General features: G+C 40.6%; 1 protein-coding gene across 14 annotated transcripts in view; it reads right to left on the reverse strand.

Moving 5' to 3' along the window:
* The window catches only part of pica (Phosphatidylinositol-binding clathrin assembly protein), a 69,239-nt gene that overhangs the window by 34,896 nt on the left and 6,762 nt on the right, over positions 1-27,581 (reverse strand). For all 14 annotated transcript variants that reach the window (XM_014197883.2, XM_014197885.2, XM_014197882.2 and 11 more), the window contains 1 exon segment: positions 10,763-10,905. In XM_014197883.2, the coding sequence (XP_014053358.1) occupies positions 10,763-10,905 (143 nt within the window).

The raw sequence follows: 27,581 nt of genomic DNA on the forward strand, positions 1-27,581 counted from the left end.
TGTCTTAGGTCAGTTAGGATCACCACTTTATTTTAAGAATGTGAAATGTCAGAATAATACTAGAGAGAATGATTTATTTCAGCTTTTATTTCTTTCATCACATTCCCAGTGGGTCAGAAATGTACATACACTCAATTAGTATTTGGTAGCATTGCCTTTAAATTGTTTAACTTGGGTCAAACGTGTCAGGTAGCCTTCCACAAGCTTCCCTCAATAAGTTGGGTGAATTTTGGCCCATTCCTCCTGACAGAGCTGGTGTAAATGAGTCAGGTTTGTAGGCCTCCTTGCTCGCACATGCTTTTTCAGTTCTATAGGTTTGAGGTCAGGGCTTTGTGATGGCCACTCCAATACCTTGACTTTGTTGTCCTTAAGCCATTTTACCACAACTTTGGAAGTATGCTTGGGGTCATTGTCCATATGGAAGACCCATTTGCGACCAAGCTTCAACTTCCTGACTGATGTCTTGAGATGTTGCTTCAATATATCCACATAATTTCCCCTTCCTCATGATGCCTTCTATTTTGTGAAGTGCACCAGTCCCTCCTGCAGCAAAGCACCCCCACAACATGATGCTGCCACCCCCGTGCTTCATGGTTGGGATGGTGTTCTTCGGCTTGCAAGCCTCCCCCTTTTTCCTCCAAACATAATGATGGTCATTATGGCCAAACAATTCTATTTTTGTTTCATCAGACCAGAGGACATTTCTCCAAAAAGTACGATCTTTGTCCCCATGTGCAGTTGCAAACCGTAGTCTGGCTTTTTTATGGCGGTCTTGGAGCAGTGGCTTCTTTCTTGCTGAGCGGCCTTTCAGGTTATGACGATATAGGACTCGTTTTACTGTGGATATAAATACTTTTGTACCTGTTTCCTCCAGCATCTTCACAAGGTCCTCTGCTGTTGTTCTGGGATTGATTTGCACTTTTCGCGCCAAAGTACATTCATCTCTAGGAAACAGAATGCGTCTCCTTCCTGAGCGGTATGACGCTGCGTGGTCCCATGGTGTTTATACTTGCGTAACATTGTTTGTACAGATGAACGTGGTACCTTCAGGCGTTTGGAAATTGCTCCCAAGGATGAACCAGACTTGTGGAGGTCTACAATTTTTTTTCTGAGGTCTTGGCTGATTTCTTTTGATTTTCCCATGATGTCAAGCAAAGAGGCACTGAGTTTAAAGGTAGGCCTTGAAATACATCCACGGGTACACCTCCAATTGACTCAAATGATGTCAATTAGCCTATCAGAAGCTTCTAAAGCCATGATATAATTTTCTGGAATTTTCCAAGCTGTTTAAAGACAGTCAACTTAGTGTATGTAAACTTCTGACCCACTGGAATTGTGATACAGTGAAATAATCTGTCTGTAAACAATTGTTGGAAAAATGACTTGTCATGCACAAAGTAGATGTCCTAACCGACTTGCCAAAACTATAGCTTGTTAACAAGAAATTTGTGGAATGGTTGAAAAACAAGTTTTAATGACTCCAACCTAAGTGCATGTAAACTTCCGACTTCAACTGTAAGAGCATCTTCTCAAAAGAAGAAGTATGATAGAATTATGTAATTTGTCACTGGATACTTCAAACCAGTGTTAAATGGATTTCAAAATACTTTAACACCACTAGTAGACTGTGTTTACACAGACAGCCAAATTCAGATTTTTTGCCCAGTTAACGGCAAAAGATCTGATTCAATTGGTGAAAAGAGTTATATTACGAGTCGATATTCACCTAAGGAATCCCCTCAACCACGCCCACAAATTGGGGGAAACAAATATCATTTTGGCCCCCATTGTAAAAGAGCAAACTTCGTAGACATGCCAATATACTGCTGTGTTGTTTAATGTACAGTACCTGTCAAAAGTTGACACCTATTCATTTCAGCATTTCTTTATTTTTACTATTTTCTACATTGCAGAATAATAGCGAATACATCAAAACTATGAAATAAAACATATGGAATCATGTAACCAAAAGAGTGTTTATCAAATATAAGATACATTTTGATTTGTTTTTCTTCAAAGTAGCCACCCTTTGCCTTGATGACAGCTCTTGACATTCTCTCAACCAGCTTCACGAGGTAGTGACTGGAATGCATTTCAGTTAACTGTATTAAGTCCTTCTGTATTATGTTTCATGTTTTGTGTGGACCCCAGGAAGAGTAGCTGCTGCTTTTACAACAGCTAATGGGGATCCTAATAAAAAAAGACCAAATTTCAGTGAACCAGATGGACCGCCTCCTTGGGAGTATCAGGAAGGTGGTTTTCTTTGTCCACCGAAGCACAACAGCTGCTCATGTGCTTAACTTCTCTAGGGTAGGGGGCAGTATTTTCACGGCCGGATGAAAAACATACCCAAATTAAACGGCCTACTACTCGGGCCCAGGAACTACAATATAAATATTATTAGTAGATTTGGATAGAAAACACTCTGAAGTTTCTAAAACTGTTTGAATGGTGTCTGTGAGTATAACAGAACTCATATGGCAGGCAAAAACCTGAGAAAAATCTAACCAGGAAGTGAGAAGTCTGGTGCTTGTAGTCCTATCGAACACAGTGACTTAGGGTTCATTTTGCACGTCCTAAGGCTTCCACTAGATGTCAACAGTCTTTAGAAAGTTGTTTGAGGCGTCTATGATGAACAGAGAGCGAACAGAGGAAGTTGGAAGTTGTTGACTCAAGAAAGCAAATGAGTTCATTGGCGCGCATTCACGTGAGAGTTAGCTGTGTTCCAAAACGTTTTTCAAGACACTGGAATCGTCCGGTTGGAATATTATTGAAGTTCTAAGTCAAAAAGGCCCTAAAGATTGATGCTATACAACATTTGACATATTTGAACGAACGTAAATATAACTTTTTTTGACTTTTCGTCGTGACATTTTCGGCGCGCTTCCTACACTTGGAGTAGCCTACTGCAAGTTATTTGGACATAAATTATGGACTTTATCGAACAAAACAACATTTATTGTGCACCTGGGATTCCTGGAAGTGCCTTCTGATGAAGATCAAAGGTAAGTGAAAATTTCTAATGCTATTTATGATTTTAGATGACTCCAAAATGGCGGGTATCTGTATTGCCTAGTGTATTTTTCTGAGCGCAGTACTCAGATTATTGCAAAGTGTGCTTTCCCCGTGAAGCTTTTTTGAAATCTGTCACAGCGGTTGCATAAAGGAGATGTTCATCTATAATTCTTTGAATAACAATTTAATATTTTATCAACGTTTATGATGAGTATTTTTGTAAATTGTTGTGCTGATTCACCGGCAGTATTGGAGGCAAAATATTTTCTGAACATCACGCGCCAATGTAAAAGGCTGTTTTTCGATATAAATATCAACTTGATCGAAGAAAAAATGCATGTATTGTGTAACATGATGTCCTAGGAGTGTCATCTGATGAAGATCGTCAAAGGTTAGTGCATAATTTTAGCTGAATTTCTGGTATTTGTGACGCATGTCCTTGCTAGGAAAATGGCTGTGTGGTTTTTCTTGTGTTGGAACTGTCCTAACATAATCTAACTTTATGCTTTCGCCGTAAAGCCTTTTTGAAATCGGACAATGTGGTTACATTAACCTGTTATGGCTAGGGGGCAGTATTTTCACGGCTGGATAAAAAACGTACCCGATTTAATCTGGTTACTACTCCTGCCCAGTAACTAGAATGTGCATATAATTATTGGCTTTGGATAGAAAACACTCCAAAGTTTCTAAAACTGTTTGAATGGTGTCTGTGAGTATAACAGAACTCAAATGGCAGGTCAAAACCTGAGAGATTCCTTTACAGGAAGTGGCCTGTCTGACCATTTCTTGAACTTCTTTGCCATCTCATTCAATTACAAAGGATCTCTGCTCTAACGTGACACTTCCTACGTCTTCCATAGGCTCTCAGAGCCCGGGAAAAAACAGAATGTCGTCATCCCAGCCCCAGGCTGAAACACATTATCGCCTTTGTCAAGTGGCCGATCAAGGGACTGTGGGCTTAGGCGCGTGCACTGGCCGCCCCCGTCTTTGTGATTTTTCCTCTGTTTGCCGAAAAAGGAGATTCCCGGTCGGAATATTATCGCTTTTTTACGAGATAAATTGCATAAAAATTGATTTTAAACAGCGGTTGACATGCTTCGAAGTACAGTAATGGAATATTTAGAATTTTTTTGTCACGAATAACGCTATCCGCGCGACCCTGATTTACCATTTCGGATAGTTTCTGGAACGCACGAACAAAACGCCGCTATTCGGATATAACGATGGATTATTTGGGACCAAACCAACATTTGTTATTGAAGTAGCAGTCCTGGGAGTGCATTCTGACGAAGACAACAAAGGTAATAACATTTTTGTTATAGTAAATCTGATTTTGGTGAAGGCTAAACTTGCCGGGTGTCTAAATAGCTAGCCCGTGATGGCTGGGCTATGTACTTAGAATATTGCAAAATGTGCTTTCACCAAAAAGCTATTTTAAAATCGGACATAGAGTGCATAGAGGAGTTCTGTATCTATAATTCTTAAAATAATTGTTATGCTTTTTGTGAAAGTTTATCGTGAGTAATTTAGTAAATTGTTAGAAAATTCCCCGGAAGTTTGCGGGGGGTATGCTAGTTCTGAACGTCACATGCTAATGTAAAAAGCTGTTTTTTGATATAAATATGAACTTGATTGAACAAAACATGCATGTATTGTATAACATAATGTCCTAGGTGTGTCATCTGATGAAGATCATCAAAGGTTAGTGCTGCATTTAGCTGTCTTCTGGGTTTTTGTGACATTATATGCTAGCTTGAAAAATGGGTGTCTGATTATTTCTGGCTGGGTACTCTGCTGACATAATCTAATGTTTTGCTTTCGCTGTAAAGCCTTTTTGAAATCGGACAGTGTGGTTAGATAAAGGAGAGTCTTGTCTTTAAAATGCTGTGAAATAGTCATATGTTTGAAAAATTGAAGTTTTTGCATTTTTGAGGAATTTGTAATTCGCGCCACGCCTATCATTGGATATTGGAGCAGGTGTTCCGCTAGCGGAACGTCTAGATGTAAGAGGTTAAGGAGACGTGTATCTTTAAAATGGTGTAAAATAGTCGTATGTTTGAGAACTTTGAATTATGACATTTTGTGGTTTTGAATTTGGTGCTCTGATTTTTCACTGGCTGTTGAATACTGTGAACCGTGGGTGGGACGCTAGCGTCCCACCTGCCCAAGAGAGGTTAAGACCAAGCAAGGAATGCTACAGCTACCGACCCACAAGCTCATTACACCATGTCACAACAAGATGGAACTCCAGTTATGACATGTTGGAGTGCCATCTTGAGCAGCAGGCAGCTGTATACTTTGCACTGACAGACAAGACCCTGAAAAAATATAAAGACATTGTCACCTTGTCTGATGATGACGTAAAACTGGCAGAGGATGTTCTCCAGGTGCTCAAACCCCTCAAAACGGTTACAACCCTATTGAGCACTGAAACTGCACCGTCTGTGTCCATGATCCTACCTCTGAAAACAAGGATTCTACAATGCATGGCCCCAAGTGAGGAAGACAGCACCCTCACTAGAGATGTCAAGGCTGCCATTAGAGGACCTGAACCCCAGATACCCCCCTAATGTACAGGACTACCTTCATAGATCTACTGCACTGGATCCAAGGTTCAAGTCCCTGTCTCACCTAGACCCTGCCCTACACCGGAGGACATACAGTGATGTCACCACTGAGATTGTGGCCACTGAAGAGGTAAAAAAAAGTGAATTACTTAAATAATAAATATAGTGCAGTCTAATCTTAGTCTATGCTATTGCTATTAGAATACATTTTTGATTTGGAATAAGAATGGATTTTATTAAATGTTATTGCCACAATTATAGTTCTATGAAAATAAATAATTAGTTAGTTTAAAAGATCAAGTAATTTTTTCTGCAGGGTCAAGCCACAGAGTTGACAGGACCAGAATCAGAGGCATCTCCTCCACAAAATAATTTGGCCATGAAGGAGCTTTTCGGGGAGACCTTTGTGAGCAAGGACACAGGCAAGACGTTTGCCAACACCATCAAAGAGGAGGTGGCATTCTACAAGGCAGCAAGCAGCATTCCAGTGGATGGTGATCCACTGGCATGGTGGAAAAGCAATGAGTGTAAATACCCTCACATTGCCATGATGGCAAGATGCTACCTGGCTGTGCCTGGCACTTCAGTTCCTAGTGAGAGGGTGATCTTCACGGCAGGGGACATTGTGACTTCAAAAGAGGTCTACCATCTCCTCAGACAATGTAGACATCGACATCTTTTTGAAAAAGAATTTGAAAGTTAAGCTCAGGTCTGATTTGCTTTCTTTCTTTTTTTTGATGTGGACACAGACTATTTTTTCATTCACTCTGGTTCAAAGGAAGAAGGTATCATGCCTCATATTGCACTTTAATTTAACAATTGAGTATTGAATATTTTATTTCAAGATTTTATATTAACATTGAAAAGTTCCTTGCTTGAAGTGTTCTTTAAGTAATAAATGGAAAGCAAAGTTATATTTGTCTCCCCTTTATTTTTGCTGATCCGAAAAATGATCCGATCCATGACTCAAAACCGTGATCCGATCCGAAACCGTGAGTTTTGTGATCCGTTGCACCACTAGTTTGAGCCAATCAGTTGTGTTGTGCCAAGGTAGGGTTGGTACACAGAAGACAGCCCTATTTGGTAAAAAGACCAAGTCCATATTATGGTAAGAACAGCTCAAATAAGCAAAGAGAAATGACAGTCCATCATTACTTTAAGACATGAAAGTCAGTTAATACGGAAAATGTCAAGAACTTTAAACGTTTCTTCAAGTGCGGTCGCAAAAAAACATCAAGCGCTATGATGAAACTGGCTCTCATGAGGACCACCACATGAAAGGAAGATCCATAGTCACCTCTGATGCAGAGGACAAGTTCATTAGTTTCCAGCCTCAGAAATTGCAGCCCAAATAAATTCTTCAGAGTTCAAGTAACAGACACATCTCAACATCAACTGTTCAGGCCTTCATGGCCGAATTGCTGCAAAGAAACTAGAGGTCGACCGATTAATCGGAATGGCTGATTAATTAGGGCCGATTTCAAGTATTCATAACAATCGATAATCGGCATTTTTGGACACCTATCATGGCCGATTACATTGCACTCCATGAGGAGACTGCGTGGCAGGCTGACTACCTGTTATGCGAGTGCAGCTAGGAGCCAAGGTAAGGTGCTAGCTAGCATTAAACGTATCTTATAAAAAACAATAAATCTTAACATAATCACTAGTTAACTACACATGGTTGATATTACTAGTTTATCTAGCTTGTCCTGCGTTGCATATAATCGATGCGGTGCCTGTTAATTTATCATTGAATCACAGCCTACTTCGCCAAACGGTGATTTAACAAGCGCATTCGCAGCAAAAAAAACTGTCGTTGCACCAATGTGTACCTAACCATAAACAACAACGCCTTTCTTAAAACCAATATACAACTATATATTTTTAAACCTGCATATTTAATTAATATTGCCTGCTAACATGAATTTCTTTTAACTAGGGAAATTGTGTCACTTCTATTGCGTTCTGTGCAACAGAGTCAGGGTATATGCAGCAGTTTGGGCCGCCTGGCTCGTTGCGAACTGTGTGAAGACCATTTCTTCTTAACAAAGACAGCCAACTTCGCCAAACAGGGGAAGATTTAACAAAAGTGCATTTGCGAAAAAACAACAATCGTTGCATGACTGTACCTAACCATAAACATCAATGCCTTTCTTAAAATCAATACACAGAAGTATATATTTTTTAAACCTACATATTTAGTTAAAAGAAATTCATGTTAGCAGGCAATATTAAACTAGGGAAATTGTGTCACTTCTCTTGCGTTCATTGCACGCAGAGTCAGGGTATATGCAACAGTTTGGGCCGCCTGGCTCGTTGCGAACTAATTTGCCAGAATTTTACGTAACTATGACATAACATTGAAGGTTGTGCAATGTAACAGCAATATTTAGACTTATGCATGCCACCCATTAGATAAAATACTAATGGGTGGCATAAAAGTTTTGTTTTCGAAATGATAGTTTCCGGATTCGACCATATTAATGACCTAAGGCTCGTATTTCTGTGTGTTATTATATTATAATTAAGTCTATGATTTGATAGAGCAGTCTGACTGAGCGGTGGTAGGCAGCAGCAGGCTCGTAAGCATTCATTCAAAACTGTCACGACTCCTTCCGAAGGTAGCTCCCCTTCCTGCTCGGGTGGTGCTCGGCGGTCATCGTCACCGGCCTACTAGCTGCCACTGATTCCCTTTTCACCTTTCTGTTTATTGGTTTCACCTGTTTTGTGTTATGCTGATTAGTCAGGTTATTTTAGCCAGTAGGCCCGCCTGCTCTGTGTGCGGGATTGTGTGTGTGTTGCTACTGTGCACACTTGTGGCTGACGTGTTTTCGGTCGTAGGTTTTCTCCGGAATGTTTCAGTCCCCAGTGTTTTGGGGCATTTGTTTTGTGTGCGCCCTGTATTTTTGTGGGGTGGCTTATGTTCGCCGTGTGTGCAAATAAAGCACTACCCTGTACTCTCTGCTTCCTGTGCCTGACTTCTCACCCACTACACCCAGAGCTTTACACAAACAGCCCTTCACTGCATTTTCCAGCAGCTCTTCGCTATGCTTCAAGCATTGCGCTGTTTATGACTTCAAGCCTATCAACTCCCGAGTTTAGGCTGGCAATACTAAAGTACCTATTCCAATAGTCAAAGGTATATGAAATACAAATGGTATAGAGAGAAATAGTCCTATAATAACTACAACCTAAAACTTCTTACCTGGGAATATTGAAGACTCATGTTAAAAGGAACCACCAGCTTTCATATGTTCTCATGTTCTGAGCAAGGAACTTAAATGTTAGCTTTTTTACATGGCCCATACTGCACTTTTACTTTCTTCTCCAACACTTTGGTTTTGCATTACTTAAACCAAATTGAACATGTTTCATTATTTATTTGAGACTAAATTGATTTTATTGATGTATTATATTAAGTTAAAATAAGTGTTCATTCAGTATTGTTGTAATTGTCATTATTACATATACATATACATATATATATATTTTTTTAAATACTGTAAAATAATAATAATAATAATAATAATAAGGCCGATTAATCGGTATTGGCGTTGAAAAATCATATTCGGTCGACCTCTAAAAGAAACCACAACTAAAGGACACCAATAAGGGGGAGAGACTTGCTTAGGCCAAGAAACACGAGCAATGGACATTAGACCGGTGGAAATATGTCCTTTGGTCGAAGGAGTCCAAATTTGAGAAGCATGGAGGAGGTGGTGTGATGGTGTGGGGGTGCTTTGCTGGTGACACTGTCAGTGATTTATTTCGAATTCAAGGCACACTTAACCAGCATGGCTACCACAGCATTCTGCAGTGATATGCCATCCCATCAGGTAATGTAAGGGCTATTTGACCAAGGAGAGTGATGGAGGGCTGCATCAGATGACCTGGCCTCCACAATCACCCGACATCAACCCAAGTGAGATGGTTTGGGATGAGTTGGACCACAGAGTGAAGGAAAAGCAGCCAACAAGTGATCAGCATATGTAGGAACTCCTTCAAGACTGTTGGAAAAGCATTCCAGGTGAAGCTGGTTGAGAAAATGCCAAGAGTGTACAAAGCTGTCATCAAGGCAAAGGGTGGCTACTTTGAAGAATCTCAAATAAAAAATATATTTTGATTTGTTTAACACTTTTTGTGTTACGGCATGATTCCATATGTGTCATTTCATAGTTGATGTTTTCACTATTATTCTACAATGTAGAAAATATTACAAATTTAAAAAAAATACCTTGAATGAGTAGGTGTCCAAATTTTGACGGTACTGTACATGTAACCAGGTCAAAAATCCTGACCTACAGTTTGCAATGCTCCCGCGTAGAGAAATAGAGCCTGCGAAAAGAGGCCTGTGGCTTCAGGCTATTCGGCGTGGGAGAGTAGGAAATGTGGATACCCGGTGTCCATGTAGGCTACACGTAGCTAAGTGTGTGTAAAACATTTCATCACAGCTAAGACATTTAACTTGATTAGTACAGTCTGTAACTACACTCACTACTTGTAGCTGTATAGTCTGTTTGTTTCTGTTGCTGGCTAGCTATTTAACACGCACATGGCTGCTAGCACTGTAATGAAAGGGGCATGTGGGAAGCCCTTCAATATTATGTTTTTCTAAGTAGCGAGAACGTCAGGGAGCTGGCAATGTTAAAAATACATTTTTAGACTTGTACTTTTCTTACATGTAATTTTGTAATTTACAAAAACAAGCACACAACAAGAAAACCGTGTTTGAAAAAGGTCAAGTTTGTGCTGTGAGCCAATGGGAAAACCTAGGTAACCACAGGTTGTTTTCCCCACAGGAGGGCAAGGATACCACAAGCACGTTCTATCTAATACCGACTGGGACTATAAGTGACAGATCAGAATTGGGCTGCCATTGGTACCATTACAGTATGAAGGGAGGGATGGGGGTTGATTTGGAGTTCGGAGTCCATGTCTTGCATGACATGCCTCTCTGATCACTTGTGAGTCAGATTCATTATATAATATTTAGCTCGGCTGGGAGTGTGGAGTTGCAGAGCTCCAGGGTGAAGTTTCCCCATGTACAGATCAGAAATCAGCTTCCTCTCCCAAAACTAACCTTCACCATGAGTGGGGAAAATGCAAAACTGACCCAAGGTCAGCGTCTAGAAGCAGCTTCACCCTACTCCGTGGAGTTGCAGACAGGTTTTGCTCACCTCGTTGCCGTAGACCATGAGGTGGTGTGTGGCGGTGAGAGACTTGAAGACCACCACCCAGCTGGTGTTGGCAGTCCTTTCAAACAAGGTGTCTGCCAGCTGGGGGATGTTCACGTTCATCTCATTGGTGCAGTGGATCAAGTCTGGGGGAGAGAGTGGGGGAAATGGTGGTTAATGTAGGGTCCTATAGGCATATTATTGTAAGTGATTGAGACAGACAGACAGTCTGCCTGAGAGCGAGAGAAAGTGTGACTGTGTGAGCACATCGAGAGCATAGGCAGATGTTGTTTTGAACAACCAGTTCCACAGAATCAAGCTGTTGTTGTGAGCAAATGACAAAACTTCCTGGTACAGGCTTTCGTCACTTTGACCGACCGGGTTCGACTGCGAGCACAAAGCCCTTGTGGTGCTGCTTAGCACAGCCCAGGATAGGTTGCACCCAGGGTATATATTTTCAAGCTGTGGTCACAAACGTCTGAGGATAGCACATGCATTCTGGGCATTATTTTGGACTTTGGCAGGGCTCCCATGCCATCTGGCCTGTAGTGAAAGCCGATGCCTTCTGGCACCTTTCCATCAGTGCCATGAGAATGTGCTCTCATGCCAGATCTCACAAGGTCGGTCGGCCATCCACACACACACACACACACACACACACACACACACACACAGCTCAAAAGGAGATCAAATCAAAGTGTACAGATTTGCAGAAGCAGCGAAATTCTTGTTTCTAGCTCCAATAGTGCAGTAATAATACCTAGCAATACACACATAATCCAAAAAGTACAAAGAAAGAAATATCATAACGAGCAATGACAGAGTTCGGAATCTAATATACACCGAGTATACAAAACATCTTTCCATGACAGACTGACCTGGTGAAAGCTATGACCCCCTTATTCATGTCACTTGTTAAATCCACTTCAAATCAGTGTAGACAAAGGGGAGGAGACAGGTTAAAGAAGGATAAGCCTTGAGACAATTGAGACATTGAATGGCACACATACACAATCCGAGGGTGAATGGGCAAGACAAAAGATTTAAGTGCCTTTGAACAGGGAATAGTACTTGGTGCCAGGCGCACAAGCTTGTGTCAAGAACTGCACCGCTGCTGGGTTTTTCACACTCAGTTTCCAGTGTGTATCCAAAATGGTCCACCACCCAAAGGACATCCAGCCAACCAACTTGGCACAACTGTGGGAAGCATTGAAGTCAGCATGGGCCAGCATCCCTGTGGAATGCTTTAGGGGGGGGGGGGGGGGGGATATGGGGTGCTCAATATTAGAAATAGAGGTCGATCGATTATGAATTTTCAAACGCCGATACCGATTTATTGGAGGACCAAAAAAAGCCGATACCGATTACAATCGGACGATTTTTATATATATTTGTAATAATGACAATAATACGGAAATGAACAAAGAACCCTTTTATTTTAACATAATATAATACATAAATCAAATCTATTTAGTCTCAAATAATTAATGAAGCATGTTCAATTTGGTATAAATAATGCAAAAACAGTGTTGAAGAAAGTGTGCCATGCAATATGTGCCATGTAAAAAAGCTAAGGTTTAAGTTCCTTGCTCAGAACATATGAAAGCTGGTGGTTCAATATTCCCAGTTAAGAAGTTTTAGGTTGTAGTAATTATAGGAATTATGACGCGTCGACTATTTCACTCTATACCATTTGTATTTCATATACCTTTGACTATTGGATGTTCTTATAGGCACTATAGTATTGCCAGCCTAATCTTGGGAGTTGATAAAGTCATAAACAGTGCTGTGCCTCAAGCATTGTGAAGAGCTGCTGGCAAACGCAGGAAAGTGCTGTTTGAATGAATGCTTACGAGCCTGCTGCTGCCTACCACCACTCAGTCAGACTGCTCTATCAAATAGGACTTAATTATAATAAACATACAGAAATACGAGCCTTTGGTCATTAATATGGTCAAATCCGGAAACTATCATTTTGAAAACAAAACTTTTATTCTTTCAGTGAAATACGGAACCAGTCCGTATTTTGTCGAATGGGTGGCATCCCTAACACGGAACCCAAACCGGCTTCGCGCGTGCACCATCGGGCATACATTTATTTTGTCCCCCCACACCAAACGCAATCACGACATGCAGGTTAAAATATCAAATCTAAACTCTGAACCAATTATATTAATTTGGGGACAGGTCGAAAAGCATTAAACATTTATGGCAATTTAGCTAGTTAACTTGCACTTGCTAGCTAATTTGTCCTATTTAGCTAGCTAGCTGTTGCTAGATGCTTTGTCCTGGGATAGAAACATCGAGTTATTTTACCTGAAATGCACAAGGTCCTCTACTCCGACAATTAATCCACACATAAATCGTTTCTAGTCATCTCTCCTCCTTCTAGGCTTTTCTTCTCGACTTTATATTGCCATTGGCAACTTTCATAAATTAGGTGCATTACCGCCACTGACCTCATTCGTCTTTCAGTCACCCACATGGGTATAACCAATGAGGAGATGGCACGTGGGTACCTGCGTCTATAAACCAAATGAGGAGATGGGAGAGGCAGGACTTGCAGCGCGATCTGCGTCAAATAGAACTGACTTCTATTTTAGCCCTTGGCAATGCAGACGCTCGTTGGCGCACGCGACGCGAGCGGTGTAGTCAGCCTGTAAGTCTAAATATTGCTGTTACATTGCACAATCTTCATTGTTATGTCATAATTATGTAATATTCTGGCAAAAAAACGGTCTTTGTTACAAAGAAACACAGTTCGCAACGAGCCAGGCGGCCCAAACTGTTGCATATACCCTGACTCTGCTTGCAAGAGAAGTGACGCAATTTCCCTAGTTAGCAGACAATATTAACATGCAATTATTTTAAATAAATATGCAGGTTTAAAAATATATACTTCTGTGTATTGATTTTAAGAAAGGCATTGATGTTTATGGTTAGGTACATTTCTGCAACGAATGTGCTTTTTTCGCAACGAATGCGCTTTTGTTAAATAGTCACCCGTTTGGCAAAGTTGAATTAGGCTGTGATTCAAGGAAAATTAACAAGCACCGCATTGATTATATGCAAAGCAGGACAAGCTAGTTAACCTAGTAATATCATCAACCATGTGTAGATAATCACTAGTTATGTGAAGATTGATTGTTTTACATAAGATAAGTTTAATGCTAGCTAGCAACTTACCTTGGCACATTGCAGCCACAAGGTCCTTTTGACGCTGCACTCGCGGAACAGGTGGTCAGTCTGCCTCGCAGTTTCCTAATGGAATGCAACGTAATCGGCCATAATCGGCATTCAAAAAGGCCGATTACCGAATGTTATGAAAACTTGAAATCGGCTCTAATTAAATCGGCCATGCTGTAACGGCCGTCGTATGAATTGGACCAAGGCGCAGTGGGTTGAGTGCTCATTTTGACGTTTATTTTAAATAACCACGAACACTTCACAAAAACAAGACAACGGCCGACAACATAACAGTTTGCAGGCTAACCCTAGCAGTACAAAACAACCTCCCACAATTCCCAAAACAAACATACTCCTAATTATAGGACCTTCAATCAGAGGCAACGATAACCAGCTGCCTCCAATTGAAGGCCCAATCCCAATTACTAAACATAGAAATAAACACCCTAGAAACAGACATAGAACTATACAACATAGAACTAAACCAAAAACCCCGGAAACATAAATCAAACGCCCCTCTACCTAAACACACACTCAAAACCATATAAAACAAATACCCCCTGCCACGTCCTGACCAAACTCTAATTACAAATAACCCCTTTACTGGTCAGGACGTGACACATGCCGATTAATCATTCGACCTCTAATTAGGAAGGTGTTCTTACGGTTTGGGATACTCAGTGTATATAATGGTGTAGATATAGACAGTATGGACAGTATATGAATAGAAAAGGTGTGTACCGCAGTAGTTATATAGGATGAGTCATACATAGAAAACAGTATATCCATATAAAGTGAGTAAAACAGTACTGTATGTAAACATTATTAAATAGGGGCAGCATTCTAAGGTGCAGGGTAGAGTACTGGGTGGTAAACGGCTAGAACAGTAACTAAGGCTAGTAGTGACTGGCATGGAGATAGAAGCTGTTTATCAGTCTCTCGGTCCCAGCTTTGATGCACCTGTAGTGACTCCTCCTCCTAGATGGTAGTGGGGTGAACAGGCCGTGGCTCGGGTGGCTGTGATCTGCTGCTAGCACGGTACAGGATTGGTTGCATCAAGGTGAAATCTTATGACAACAGAGTAGATAGCTGATCAAACATTGAAATATACTTTTTCATCTATTTCAATAGCTGACAACACACTGATTTAACGTACAAATTTGTAATCATGATTCAACTGTTCTACTTGTTCCTCTGAAGCGCTGACTGTTGCCATTGCCTGTTAGTGCATCCTGGGTGGTCTACAGAGCACCTTTACCGACTGCAGAAGCTATTCTGACATCCACAAAAGGACGCCCATGTGATAACAAAAGGCCTTTCAGGTCTGACAGAAATGACTGGTGGTGATGCAGGGAGGGACACATGCATCAACAAGTCCCATCAAAGTGATGCATAAGAACCAAATGGTGTTATAACCTGTTTGGAGTCTTCTCCCTTTAACAGGGCGTTGGACTTTGACACACGCCGCGTTCAAAACTGGGAACTTGGAAATCTCAGACTTCCGTGCATTCAAGACAACTGGAGAAAAAAAAAAAGAGCTCAGACTGGGAAGAATATTTTTAAAACGGTCATCCAACTGGGAATTCCAAGTCGGGAACTCGGGCCTCTGTCTAGAGCTTCGACTTTCAAACCTGAAGATCACTGATGTCAAGATTTGACCTCGTCCCCCCCACACACACTCTATCTAGGTGCATTGAATGTGCAAAATACTTATTATACAAGCACCATCCTTCTTAATGTGTAAAACCCATTTCGAGACCCTCATATAGATACACTGTAATCAAGCAACCAATGTGACTTCAAATAACTGGGAGCTGTTCATGCAATACAATATTTAAAACAATCCCTTGCCAAATCATTACTTGGCAAATAACTGCAATAAATATTTGAGTAAAATTCTTTGTTGTAGAAACTAATTATTTTCAACAGATCAAACTACATGTGGAATTTATTAATCACAAAGTAGTGAGTAATAACTGGCCTGTATTTCACTATTACCTAAAGTGCTGCCATGTTTGTTGACCTATATATTTATATGTAAGTCTAGGCACATTTCTGAGAACTAAACAACGTTACCTGCTCGCTGTGGCTTGTGAAAAGGGCGGGATTGTAAATGTAATTCTACTCGCCATTCTCCTTTAATTTCAGTTTGAAAGCAAAAAAGTTAGACTCAGCACGAGGATGATTTTCACTTCATGAGAGGATACTGAATTGAAATGAATCCCAGCTCCACAAGCACCTTATACAGGCAAAAAGCAGTCATATATATGCCGCTATAGAAGCCTAAAGAGAAGAGGTTTGTGCTCAAACACCTAGACCTAGAGGTGCCATCTAAAATTAAAGGGATACTGAACATGGTTGAATGCACATCAAGTCTTCATTTAAGAATACTTTATCCCTAGATAATGCAATAAAAACACTTCACCAGGGTAAACCTTCAGAAAATCCTTCTATATCTGACTGGCACATCCCCAAGGGTAGTAGAGAGGAAACTGATCTACTCACAGGGAGTATTGAATGCCTTCAAAATCCATAAGACATTTGTCAACCTAAGCATAGCACCTTGCTGTAGACGGATACAGCTGATGGAAACGGAGTATTGAATAATGGCACACCGTCATCTCTCGTTGCTCTGCTTACTGACATCTGGATACAAAGTTGCTGTAAGTGCAGCAGGGGAAGTGGACGAAAACTAGCTTGACAGAAATTGAATTAGTTGAATTGGGCAGAGTGCCTGACATCTTGGCTCAAAAGGAGAGCCAGACAGAGCCAGGTCCAGTACCTTACCTTGCAGTTTCACTCTATTAAGAAAACCAAGCCCAATTTGCATGTTCTTTCATCTGACCCATGTATTCCCAGTAACCAGTCAGATTCTGTTAAACTCCCAAGATGTCACACTGAATTCAGAGATTGTCTATGTGTACAGTAAGCACTGCAATCATGTAGGCCTACATACATCACAAATCTTATGCAACAGAGATATAGGGTCTCCTTGTGAGAGCAGTCTCTCTACCCAAAATAACATGGTTGGTCATCTGTCCTTTATTTTAGTTACCCAACCAAGGTTAAACAATCTGTCTAATGTCAGCTGAAACTGCAAAGGACACGAATCCAAAGCATGAAAAGGAAGTGAGTGCTAAGAGCAAGCTGGTGGGAATCAGATAAAGCTGGATTTTGAATACTTTGTGGTTTGGGAGGGTTGTGTGGAAAGTAATAAAATTCAAACCATGACAAAGGATTCCAGTGATGAACAACCAAGTTATTTCGGGAAGATGTCTGCAAAAGAAAAGCTTGCGTGAGCAGCTGTAGCCACATGGCAAGTCCTAATCACACATGGGAAAGAAAGTGAAAAAAAAACTAAACCTTTCCTATAAAATAAAAGCTAGGTCACTTTCATAAGCTACTGTGTAGAATGTATTTGTAATCAATTTATTAAGAATTATAATACACGTTACCATTAATATATGCAAGTCATGAGTCCAGATTTAGTTTGATGACACTAAGTGCTATGTAATGCTCATGCAGTAGTTGACCTGGACTTCCTGTTGAAAACTTTTTCCCACCATCATTTTCTCAACCGTCTGTCATCGAGTCTACGCACATTTATTCCAATTGTAAGAGTCATAGGCTTGTACATAGGTCATGTTGGGTGGTTCAGTTTGCACTTGCAACACCAGAGTTGTGGGCAAGTCATTCTGGATAAGAGCATCTGCTAAATGACTAAAATATAAATGTGAAAAATGTTGGGTGGTGTGGTATTCACTTGATTTTCCTGTGTTTTGTAGACCAATGCTAACGTTCCCTTAACGTACATTAGGGCATTTAATAGCCATTACAGGCTACTAGTGATGATATGGTCAGTGCAGCTGACATGAACTAAAAGCATTCAAATTAACTAAACATGAACTCTGGAGCACAAGCAACGATCGGAATGCAATGGTCGAAGCATTTCCCTAGCTCGCATTCCTTTGAGAGTTCCTTCTTAATAAACACACCAGATTTCAAGGCCCAAAACATGCAAGGAACACACTGATGGCCTTGCCAAACAGTTCCAATAGGCTCAGCATAACAAAAAGGTTTAAAAGATTATAATAATTTAAGTTTGGAAATATTGGGTAGCATTAATTACCCCAAAACAATTCCAAAAGGAACACCTACATGAGAATGCTGTTCATCGACTACAGCTCAGAGTTCAACACCATAGTGCCCACAAAGCTCATCACTAAGCTAAAGACCCTGGGACTAAACACCTCCCTCTGCAACTGGATCCTGGACTTCCTGACAGGCCGCCCCCAGGTGGTAAGGGTGGGCTACAACACATCAACACGGGAGTTCCTCAGGGGTGCGTGCTCAGTCACCTCCTGTACTCCCTGTTCACCCACGACTGCGTGGCCAAGCACGACTCCAACACCATCATTAAGTTTGCTGATGACACAACAGTGGAAGGCCTGTTCACCGACAATGATGAGACAGCCTGTAGGAAGGAGGTCAGAGACCTGGTAGTGTGGTGTCAGGACAACAACCTCTCCCTCAGGAGGAGGCTGAAATGATTTGGCATGGGTCCTCAGATCCTCAAAATGTTCTAAAGCTGCACCATCGAGAGCATCCTAACTGGTTGCATCACCGCCTGGTATGGCAATTGCTTGGCATCCAACTGCTAGGCGCTACAGAGGGTAGTGCGTATGGCCCAGTACATCACTGGGGCCAAGCTTCCTGCCATCTAGGACCTCTATACCAGGTGGTGTCAGAGGAAGGCCCTAAAAATTGGCAAAGACTCCAGCCACCCTAGTCATAGACTGTTCTTTCTGCTACTGCATGGCAAGCGGTACCGGAGCACCAAGTCTAGGTCCAAAAGGCTCCTTTGCAGCTTCTACCCACAAGCCATAAGACCGCTGAACAGTTAATCAAATGGCTACCCGGCCCATTTGCATTGACCCTCTTTTTTACGCTGCTGCTACTCGCTGTTTATTATCTATGCATATTCACTTTACCCCTACCTACATGTACATATGACCACAATTACCTTGAATAACCCATACATTGACTCGGTACCCCCTGTATATAGTCTTATTGTTATTGTGTTACTTTTTAAAATGTTTACTTTAGTTTATTTTGCTAATATTTTCTTACTCTGCATTGTTGTTTAGGGGCTTGTAAGTAAGCATTTCACGGTAAGGTCTACACTTGTTGGATTCGGTGCATGTGACAAATAACATTTTATTTGCCTCCTTCAGACACATCCAAAGGCAACATACAGTGGGGGAGAAAAGTATTTGATCCCCTGCTGATTTTGTACTTTTGCCCACTGATAAAGAAATGATCAGTCTATAATTTGAATGGTAGGTTTATTTGAACAGTGAGAGACAGAATAACAACAACAACAAATCCAGAAAAACACATGTCAAAAATGTTATAAATTGATTTGCATTTTAATGAGGGAAATAAGTATTTGACCCCCTCTCAATCAGAAAGATTTCTGGCTCCCAGGTGTCTTTTATACAGGTAATGAGCTGAGATTAGGAGCACACTCTTAAAGGGAGTGCTCCTAATCTCATCTTGTTACCTGTATAAAAGACACCTGTCCACAGAAACAATCAATCAAGACCAAATGGCCAAGACCAAAGAGCTCTCCAAGGATGTCAGGGACAAGATTGTAGACCTACACAAGGCTGGAATGGGCTACGAGACCATCGCCAAGCAGCTTGGTGAGAAGGTGACAACAGTTGGTGCGATTATTCGCAAATGGAAGAAACACAAAAGAACTGTCAATCTCCCTCGGCCTGGGGCTCCATGCAAGATCTCACCTCGTGGAGTTGCAATGATCATGAGAACGGTGAGGAATCAGCCCAGAACTACACGGGAGGATATTGTCAATGATCTCAAGGCAGCTGGGACCATAGTCACCAAGAAAACAATTGGTAACACACTACGCCGTGAAGGACTGAAATCCTGCAGCGCCCGCAAGGTCCCCCTGCTCAAGAAAGCACATAGACATGCCCGTCTGAAGTTTGCCAATGAACATCAATGATTCAGAGGACAACTGGGTGAAAGTGTTGTGGTCAGATGAGACCAAAATGGAGCTCTTTGGCATCAACTCAACTCGCCGTGTTTGGAGGAGAAGGAATGCTGCCTATGACCCCAAGAATACCATCCCCACCGTCAAACATGGAGGTGGAAACATTATGCTTTGGGGGTGTTTTTCTGCTAAGGGGACAGGACAACTTCACTGCATCAAAGGGACGATAGACAGGGCCATGTACCGTCAAATCTTGGGTGAGAACCTCCTTCCCTCATCCAGGGCATTGAAAATGGGTCGTGGATGGGTTTTCCAGCATGACAATGACCCAAAACACACGGCCAAGGCAACAAAGGAGTGGCTCAAGAAGAAGCACATTAAGGTCCTGGAGTGGCCTAGCCAGTTTCCAGACGTTAATCCCATAGAAAATCTGTGGAGGGAGCTGAAGGTTTGAGTTGCCAAACGTCAGCCTCGAAACCTTAATGACTTGGAGAAGATCTGCAAAGAGAAGTGGGACAAAATCCCTCCTGAGATGTGTGCAAACCTGGTGGCCAACTACAAGAAACGTCTGACCTCTGTGATTGCCAACAAGGGTTTTGCCACCAAGTACTAAGTCATGTTTTGCAGAGGGGTCAAATATTTATTTCCCTCGTTAAAACGCAAATCATTTTATAACATTTTTGACATGTGTTTTTCTGGATATTTTTGTTGTTAATCTGTCTCTCACTGTTCTAATAAACCTACCATTAAAATTATAGACTGATCATTTCTTTGTCAGTGGGAAAACGTACAAATTCAGCAGGGGATCAAATACTTTTTTCCCTCACTGTAGGCTACTTTTTTCCCTCACTGTAGGCTACTTTTTTCCCTCACTGTAGGCTACTTTTCACAGCTCATACTATTCAGAACACAAATCTAGCCTATAAGTACATCTGTTTGGCAGGAAACACATGACATGTAGAGTATAACCCTTGTCCTAAACAGTTAACACATTGCCAATAGCACGCTATTCATTTTGAAGAGACAGTCCCGCCCAGAAACATGGATCTTGGAGGAAACCAAGTAGTGAAGCTATAGACCTACAAGGGTTCAACATCTAAATAAAGAGACATTTGTTGAACATTTTCAAATTACACAATAAGTACACATTTTTGAAATCCCAAGAGCCAAAGACCAATGTCAAAACACTGCAGCGTTTTATTGAAAGTGTGAGGACAGAGCGGACCGACGGTACGCTTTCATAATCAAGGACATCAATGAAGGAAGACGATAAAAATGGTAATACTCTTTTCTTATCCTCCTAATTTAACATTTGATCAGCTCCCTGAGATTTCTGGAATCCATGTAATCAACATCCTGCTGGCTGTTGACACTCAGGAAGTGTCTCTTGGGAGGGTAAGCATACATAACCAATGGTTACGCACCTTTTTAAAATTTACTCACCCATCACGGGAAAATGTATTGAAAATATGGAGTGTTAGTTTATTCACTGCGAAAGGCGATCCGTGTTGACCCGTCAAATTATTTATCACTTGGCCTACATCACTGCCCTAAACAAGACGTACAGTGCCTTCAGAAAGTATTCACACCCCTTGACTTTTTCCACATTTTGTTGTGTTACAGCCTGAATTTAAAATAGATTGAATTGAGATTGTGTCACTGGCCTACACACACAATGTCAAAGTGGAATAATGTTTAGACATATTTACAAATTTATACAAAAATGAAAAGCTGAAATGTCTTGAGTCAATAAGTATTCAACCCCTAAACAAGTCACATAAATTGCCTGGACTCACTGTATGCAATAATAGTGTTTAACATGATTTTTTAATTACTACCTCATCCCTGTACCCAACACATACAGATAATTATAAGGTCCCTCAGTCGAGCAGTGTATTTCCAACACAGATTCAACCACAAAGATCAGGGAGGTTTTCCAATGCCTCGCATAGGTAGATAAATAAATAAGCAAAAATGTAATATCCCTTTGAGCATGGTGAAGTTATTAAGTTACACTTTGGATTGTGTATCAATACACCCAGTCACTGCAAAGATACAGGCATCCTTCCTAACTCAGTTGCCATGGAGGCCAATGTTGACTTTAAAACAGTTATTTAATGGCTGCGATAGGAGAAAACTGAGGATAAATCAACAACATTGTAGTTAGTCCACAATATTAACCTAAATGACAGAGTGAAAAGGAGGAAGCCTGTACAGAATACAAATATTCCAAAACATGCATCCTGTTTGCAATAAGGCAGTAAAGTAAAACTGCAAAAATAAATGAACTTTATGTCCTCAATACAAAGTGTTATGTTTGGGAAAATCCAACAACACGTCACTGAGTACCATTCTTCATATTTTCAAGCATGGTGGTGGCTGCATCATGTTATGGGTATGCTTGTCAATGGCAAGGACAAGGGAATTTTTCAGGATAAAAAAAAATTGAATAGAGCTAAGCACAGGCAAGATCCTAGAGGAAATCCTGGTTCAGTCTACATTCCAACAGACACTGGGAGACAAATTCACCTTTCAGCAGGACAATAGCCTAAAACACTAGGCCAAATATACACTGGAGTTGCTTACCAAGACGACATTGAATGTTCCTGAGTGGCCTAGTTACAGTTTTGATTGAAATCTGCTTGAAAATCTATGGCAAGACTTAAATGGTTGTCTAGCAACAACCAACTTGACAGAGATTGAAGAATTTAAAAAATAATAAAAATGGGCAAATATTGTACAATCCAGGTGAGCAAAGCTCTTAGAGACTTACCCAGAAAGACACAGCTGTAATCACTGCCAAAGGTAATTCTAACATGTATTGACTCACGGGTGTGAATACTTATGTAAATTAGATCTTTCTGTATTTCATTTTCAATACATTTGCAAAAATGTATAAAAATATGTTTTCACTTTGTCATTATGGGGTATTGTGTGTAGATGTGTGAGAAAGAAAACATGTAATACTTTTTGAATACAGGCTGTAACAACAAAATGTGGAATAAGTCAAGGGGTAGGAATACTTTGAAGGCACTGTAGCGTACAGCTTTGAATGAAGGCTCTGCCTCCTCCAGCAAATCTAGATAAAGCAGAACAGTAACACTCTATAAACCAGTAACGGTTGGAGTCAATTCAGTTAATTTATTTTCAGAGAGGATTTTTCCCATTTTAGAATTTATTTAAATTCATTTTTGAAATTCTAAAGGGAACTGTTCCAGGTGAATACAATTAGGTTAGTTAATTATTTGATCTTGCAGTGGACAGATGGAGACAATTGTAAATGTCATTTTTTGTCAACAATCTACACAAAAATACTCTGTCAAAGTGGGAAGAAAAAAAAAAGAATAGAATTCTTAAGAAAAATAGTCACATAAGTATTCAGCCCCTTGGTTTAGTTCAGGAGTAACATTTGGCTTAACAAATCACTCTGTGTGAAATAGTAGGGGTTGACATTTTTGAATGACTAACCCTTCCTCTGTCCCCTATACAACATCTGTAAAGCCACATAAAGAAGGGCAGTGGTTGGTAGATGGGTAATGGTCAAGTTAATAATTACGCTGTGGATTATGTATTAAACCACCCAGTCACAAAGATACAGTTTGTCCTTCTGAACTGAGCTGCAGGACGGGTATGAAACTGCTCAGGGATGTCACCATGAGGCCAATGGTGATTTTAAAACAGCTACAGAGTTCAATGGCTGTGATGGGAGAAAACTGAAGCTGGATCAACAACATTGTAGTGACTCCACAATAACAACCCTAAAATGGCAGAGTGAAAAGAATACAACTTTAGACAGACTGCCCACTTCACTTCATTGCAGACAAGTGGCTGCTGATGTTTATCTATGAGATGGAAGGTCAATTCTAGCTCTGAATAGTGGCACTGGGGCTTTTGAGGCTAGAGAATAATGGTTTGATGGTTTGCAGCCTTTGAATCGTGATATTGACTCTCAAAGGCTTTTTGAGAGTTACAGTGGGCTCTATTCAGTTCAGTGGTGTGTCAGCACTCTTTTTGATGGACTGTCATTCGATGCCACTGCGGTCACATGCGTTCCATGGGGGGGTCAGGGTGAACCTGTAGGCAGAGCCTCTGCATGCACAAAGACTGCAGACATGTGTTAGCGTGTCCTCTGGCCTGACTAGCATGACCCACCAACAGACTGCTGCCTCAGTGGTTACAGTGGACCCATGTGCTCTACATTTTAGCTACACCAGGGAGAGACTCTCAGCTTGTCATGCACCCTTGTTTACTTCATTGATCAACTTCAGTCACTAATTAGCTAAATTGCACCAAGAAAGATTGTGCACACTACTGAAATTGTTCGCAAATGTGGATTTTAGAACTAGAATTGATTAACATTACCATAACTAACCCATCCAGAAATAGCTTTCAACCCAAAGTCATTTTTTTGCTAGTTCCTATTTATGAGTGAACCAGGTTAAACACAAAACCACAGGTGATGATGAGAAAGAACATTCACACGTGTATCATTACATGTCAATGAGCTTTCAGGCCTGGGGTGTGAGTGGGTGAGGCCTTATTTCATAACTTCATGTAGGCTATACAGGCTAGTTGATAGATAGGCCTATATTCAGTAGGTTGTATGCCACAAAGAAGAAACAGCAGTATCATTTCATTATTTTACTTTGAAATAATTCAAGCTGTAGGCTTAGGCCTACAGATCCTAATGGGATCTAAAAACAAGGCCCACTAACACAATGTGCCACATTGTGCAATATACAAATGATAAAAAAGAGAAAAAACAAGCAAAGAAGAGCAGGTTCAACATTCAGTGGTTCAGAGTTGAATTCATACACACTATCTATGAAAAAAACTAAATGGCGTCTTCATGGCACATGACCGTGGACGTTTACACTGTTATCATTACCACAGCTAAAAGAGAGGGCCCAATTCAACCAATCCCAGCTGTAACAATTATCCTTGTGGATCACTTTTATCAATCACCTTTTGGTTTCATGTAGACTTGCTCAACATGCAAATGATAAAACTGAAATGCATATAATTCAAACCTGCTCAGCAAGGAGAATATTATTTCTCACTTTATTATCACAGAAACATGGTCCCCAGTTTGATTGAATATGGTTGTCTCCATTTCAAATCCTGATGGCAAACAAGAAAAGAGCTCTGGAAAACTAAAGAAAGGTTTAGAAGGTTTAGAAGGTTCTTTAGAAGGTTCTGCTCCAAACACTGCAGTGGTTTGAAACCTACGTGGATCATGCCCTTTACTCTCTGCTGATTGTAGGGCGCATCATGTTGCAGTGTTGACTCATGAGTTGAGCTTCCAGAACAAGCTTGGATCCAATAGAACATGTTTGCTCAGTATTAACACATGCACAGAGAGGAGAAGTCCTCACAACTTAACATTGTACTAAAATGACCTTTTGCCTATTTGGTTAATAATCACATTTTTATTTATTTTATTTTACCTTTATTTATACAGGTTTTTCTCATTGAGAACATCTCTTTTCCAAGAGAGACCTGGTCCAATAGCAGCAAGGGGAACAACGTTTCAGACAAAACAACTTACATACACTAACACAACATTAAACAAAACTATAAACACACATACAGTACAACAAAAACATTTTACATTAAAAACACGAAAGTCTTGACTAAAAACAGCTGGCCTAAAAACAATTACACTCTTCTATAATATATACATCGATCAAGTGTTTAAACTCTACCAACGAAACTAGGTCATCAAATTTGTAAATGTTCAGGAGAGAATTCCAGGACCATGGAGCTGAGTAACTACAACTATTTCTACCATGACCTGTTCTAATTTTTGGTACTGTTAGAAGCAAATGAGAATGGGACTTTAATTGATATTTATTTACCAACCTGACAAAAAAAGAACAGAGATAAAATGGCATTTTACCCAATATGGCCTTATAAATCAGTGTACACCGGTGTTTAAGCCAACGCAAGGTCAATGACGATCAGCCAACAGCGCTGTAGAGATCACAATGATGTGTTAGACGTTTCTGATTTGTAATGATCCTGTGGGCTGCATGATACACTGAATCAAGTGCTCTCAGGGTAGTGGCTGAGGCCTACCCAGCACTAAAATATAAAACCGCCAGTAATGTATATCGTACCAGCTCCTTCCTGGCCTCAAAAGTAAAACAAGCTTTATGCCGGTAATAAAATCGTATTTTCAGCTTGAGCTTCCTTATCAAGTTCTCCACATGCACAGTGAAGCTCAGCTTATCATCAACACACACACCCAAATATTTGTACACTTTAACTTGCTCTATAGTATGTCCAGCCAATGTAGCAATGACATGATTAGTAACATGCCTGGCATTTGATTTACCTGAATTTAGAACCAGCTTTAAATCATACAGATTCTGTTGTATGATGTTAAATGCTCTTTGGGCATTTTTAAAAGCTAAAGATAAACTACTACCATTTGAATAAAGAACAGTATCATCTGCATAAAAATTAACATCCGCTGTTCAAAGAGATCCCCAATGAGTTTTGATATACAAAATAAACAACAGTGGGCCCAAAACAGAACCTTGTGGAACACCTGAGCCCACCTCTATAGACTCAGATTTGCAACCATCCGCCATTACACATTGTGTACGATTTGATAGGTAATTTATAAACCAATCTAGAGCATGACCAGTAATTCCACAACATTTTAACCTTTGCACTAACACAGCATGGTCCACGGTGTCAAAAGCCTTCGACAAATCAATAAAGACAGACACACAATGTAACTTCTTATCAAGAGCACAGTGGATGTCATTTAAAACCTTCAATATTGCTGAAACAGTGCTGTGGCCAGACCTAAAACCTGATTGCATTCCATTTAAGATATTGTTTTCTTGGAAGTAGGTCTTCAGCTGCCTACTAACTAAGGACTCCAGTACCTTTGATAGTACAGACAATTTTGATATGGGTCGATAGTTGTCAAGTAGCGAAGGAACTCCACCTTTCAGGAGAGGCAGTACAAAAGCAGATTTCCATAACTTGGGGATTTCCTTAACATCAAGCGTGAGGTTAAAAATACATGTTAAGGGGGAGCAATGATGTCAGCGGCTAGGTGTAGGAAGCGGGGGTCTAGTTCAGCAGGGCTAGGGGATTTTTTTCCATCAATTTCTTTCAGGGCTTTACACACTTCTGAAACAGAGAAGGATGAAAAGGAGAACGTGGTGAAGGACTGCACTGGGGTGTCAGGTAAATTCATAGGGGGCTGAATTATACTTTTGACCTTTTCAAATAAACTGCCTGCATCTAACAAATGCTGATTCAAGGCTTTCAGAATGGAGGTTCTCTCAGTTAAAATCTGTGTGTCTACCAACAATTGTTTGGGAAGCTGTGGATCTTTTTTGCCACTCCAAACCTTTCACTACATGCCAAAATGTGGATGGATTATTTACATTTTGTGAAGTAGATTTCAGGTAGTGGTCTGCTTTCAATTTACGGATCATAGCCACACCCATATTTCGAAGATGTTTAAAAGCCATCCAATCATCTACCATCTTGCTTTAGCCTACATAGCATTTCGCTCCCTTAAGATTTTTGTAAGTTCCTTAGTAAACCAAGGGTTCTCTCTGCCCTTAATCCTGCATTTTTTTTAAAGGGGCATTG

The sequence above is a fragment of the Salmo salar genome, chromosome ssa04 (genome assembly GCF_905237065.1).
Source record: "Salmo salar chromosome ssa04, Ssal_v3.1, whole genome shotgun sequence".
NCBI lineage: Eukaryota > Metazoa > Chordata > Actinopteri > Salmoniformes > Salmonidae > Salmo > Salmo salar.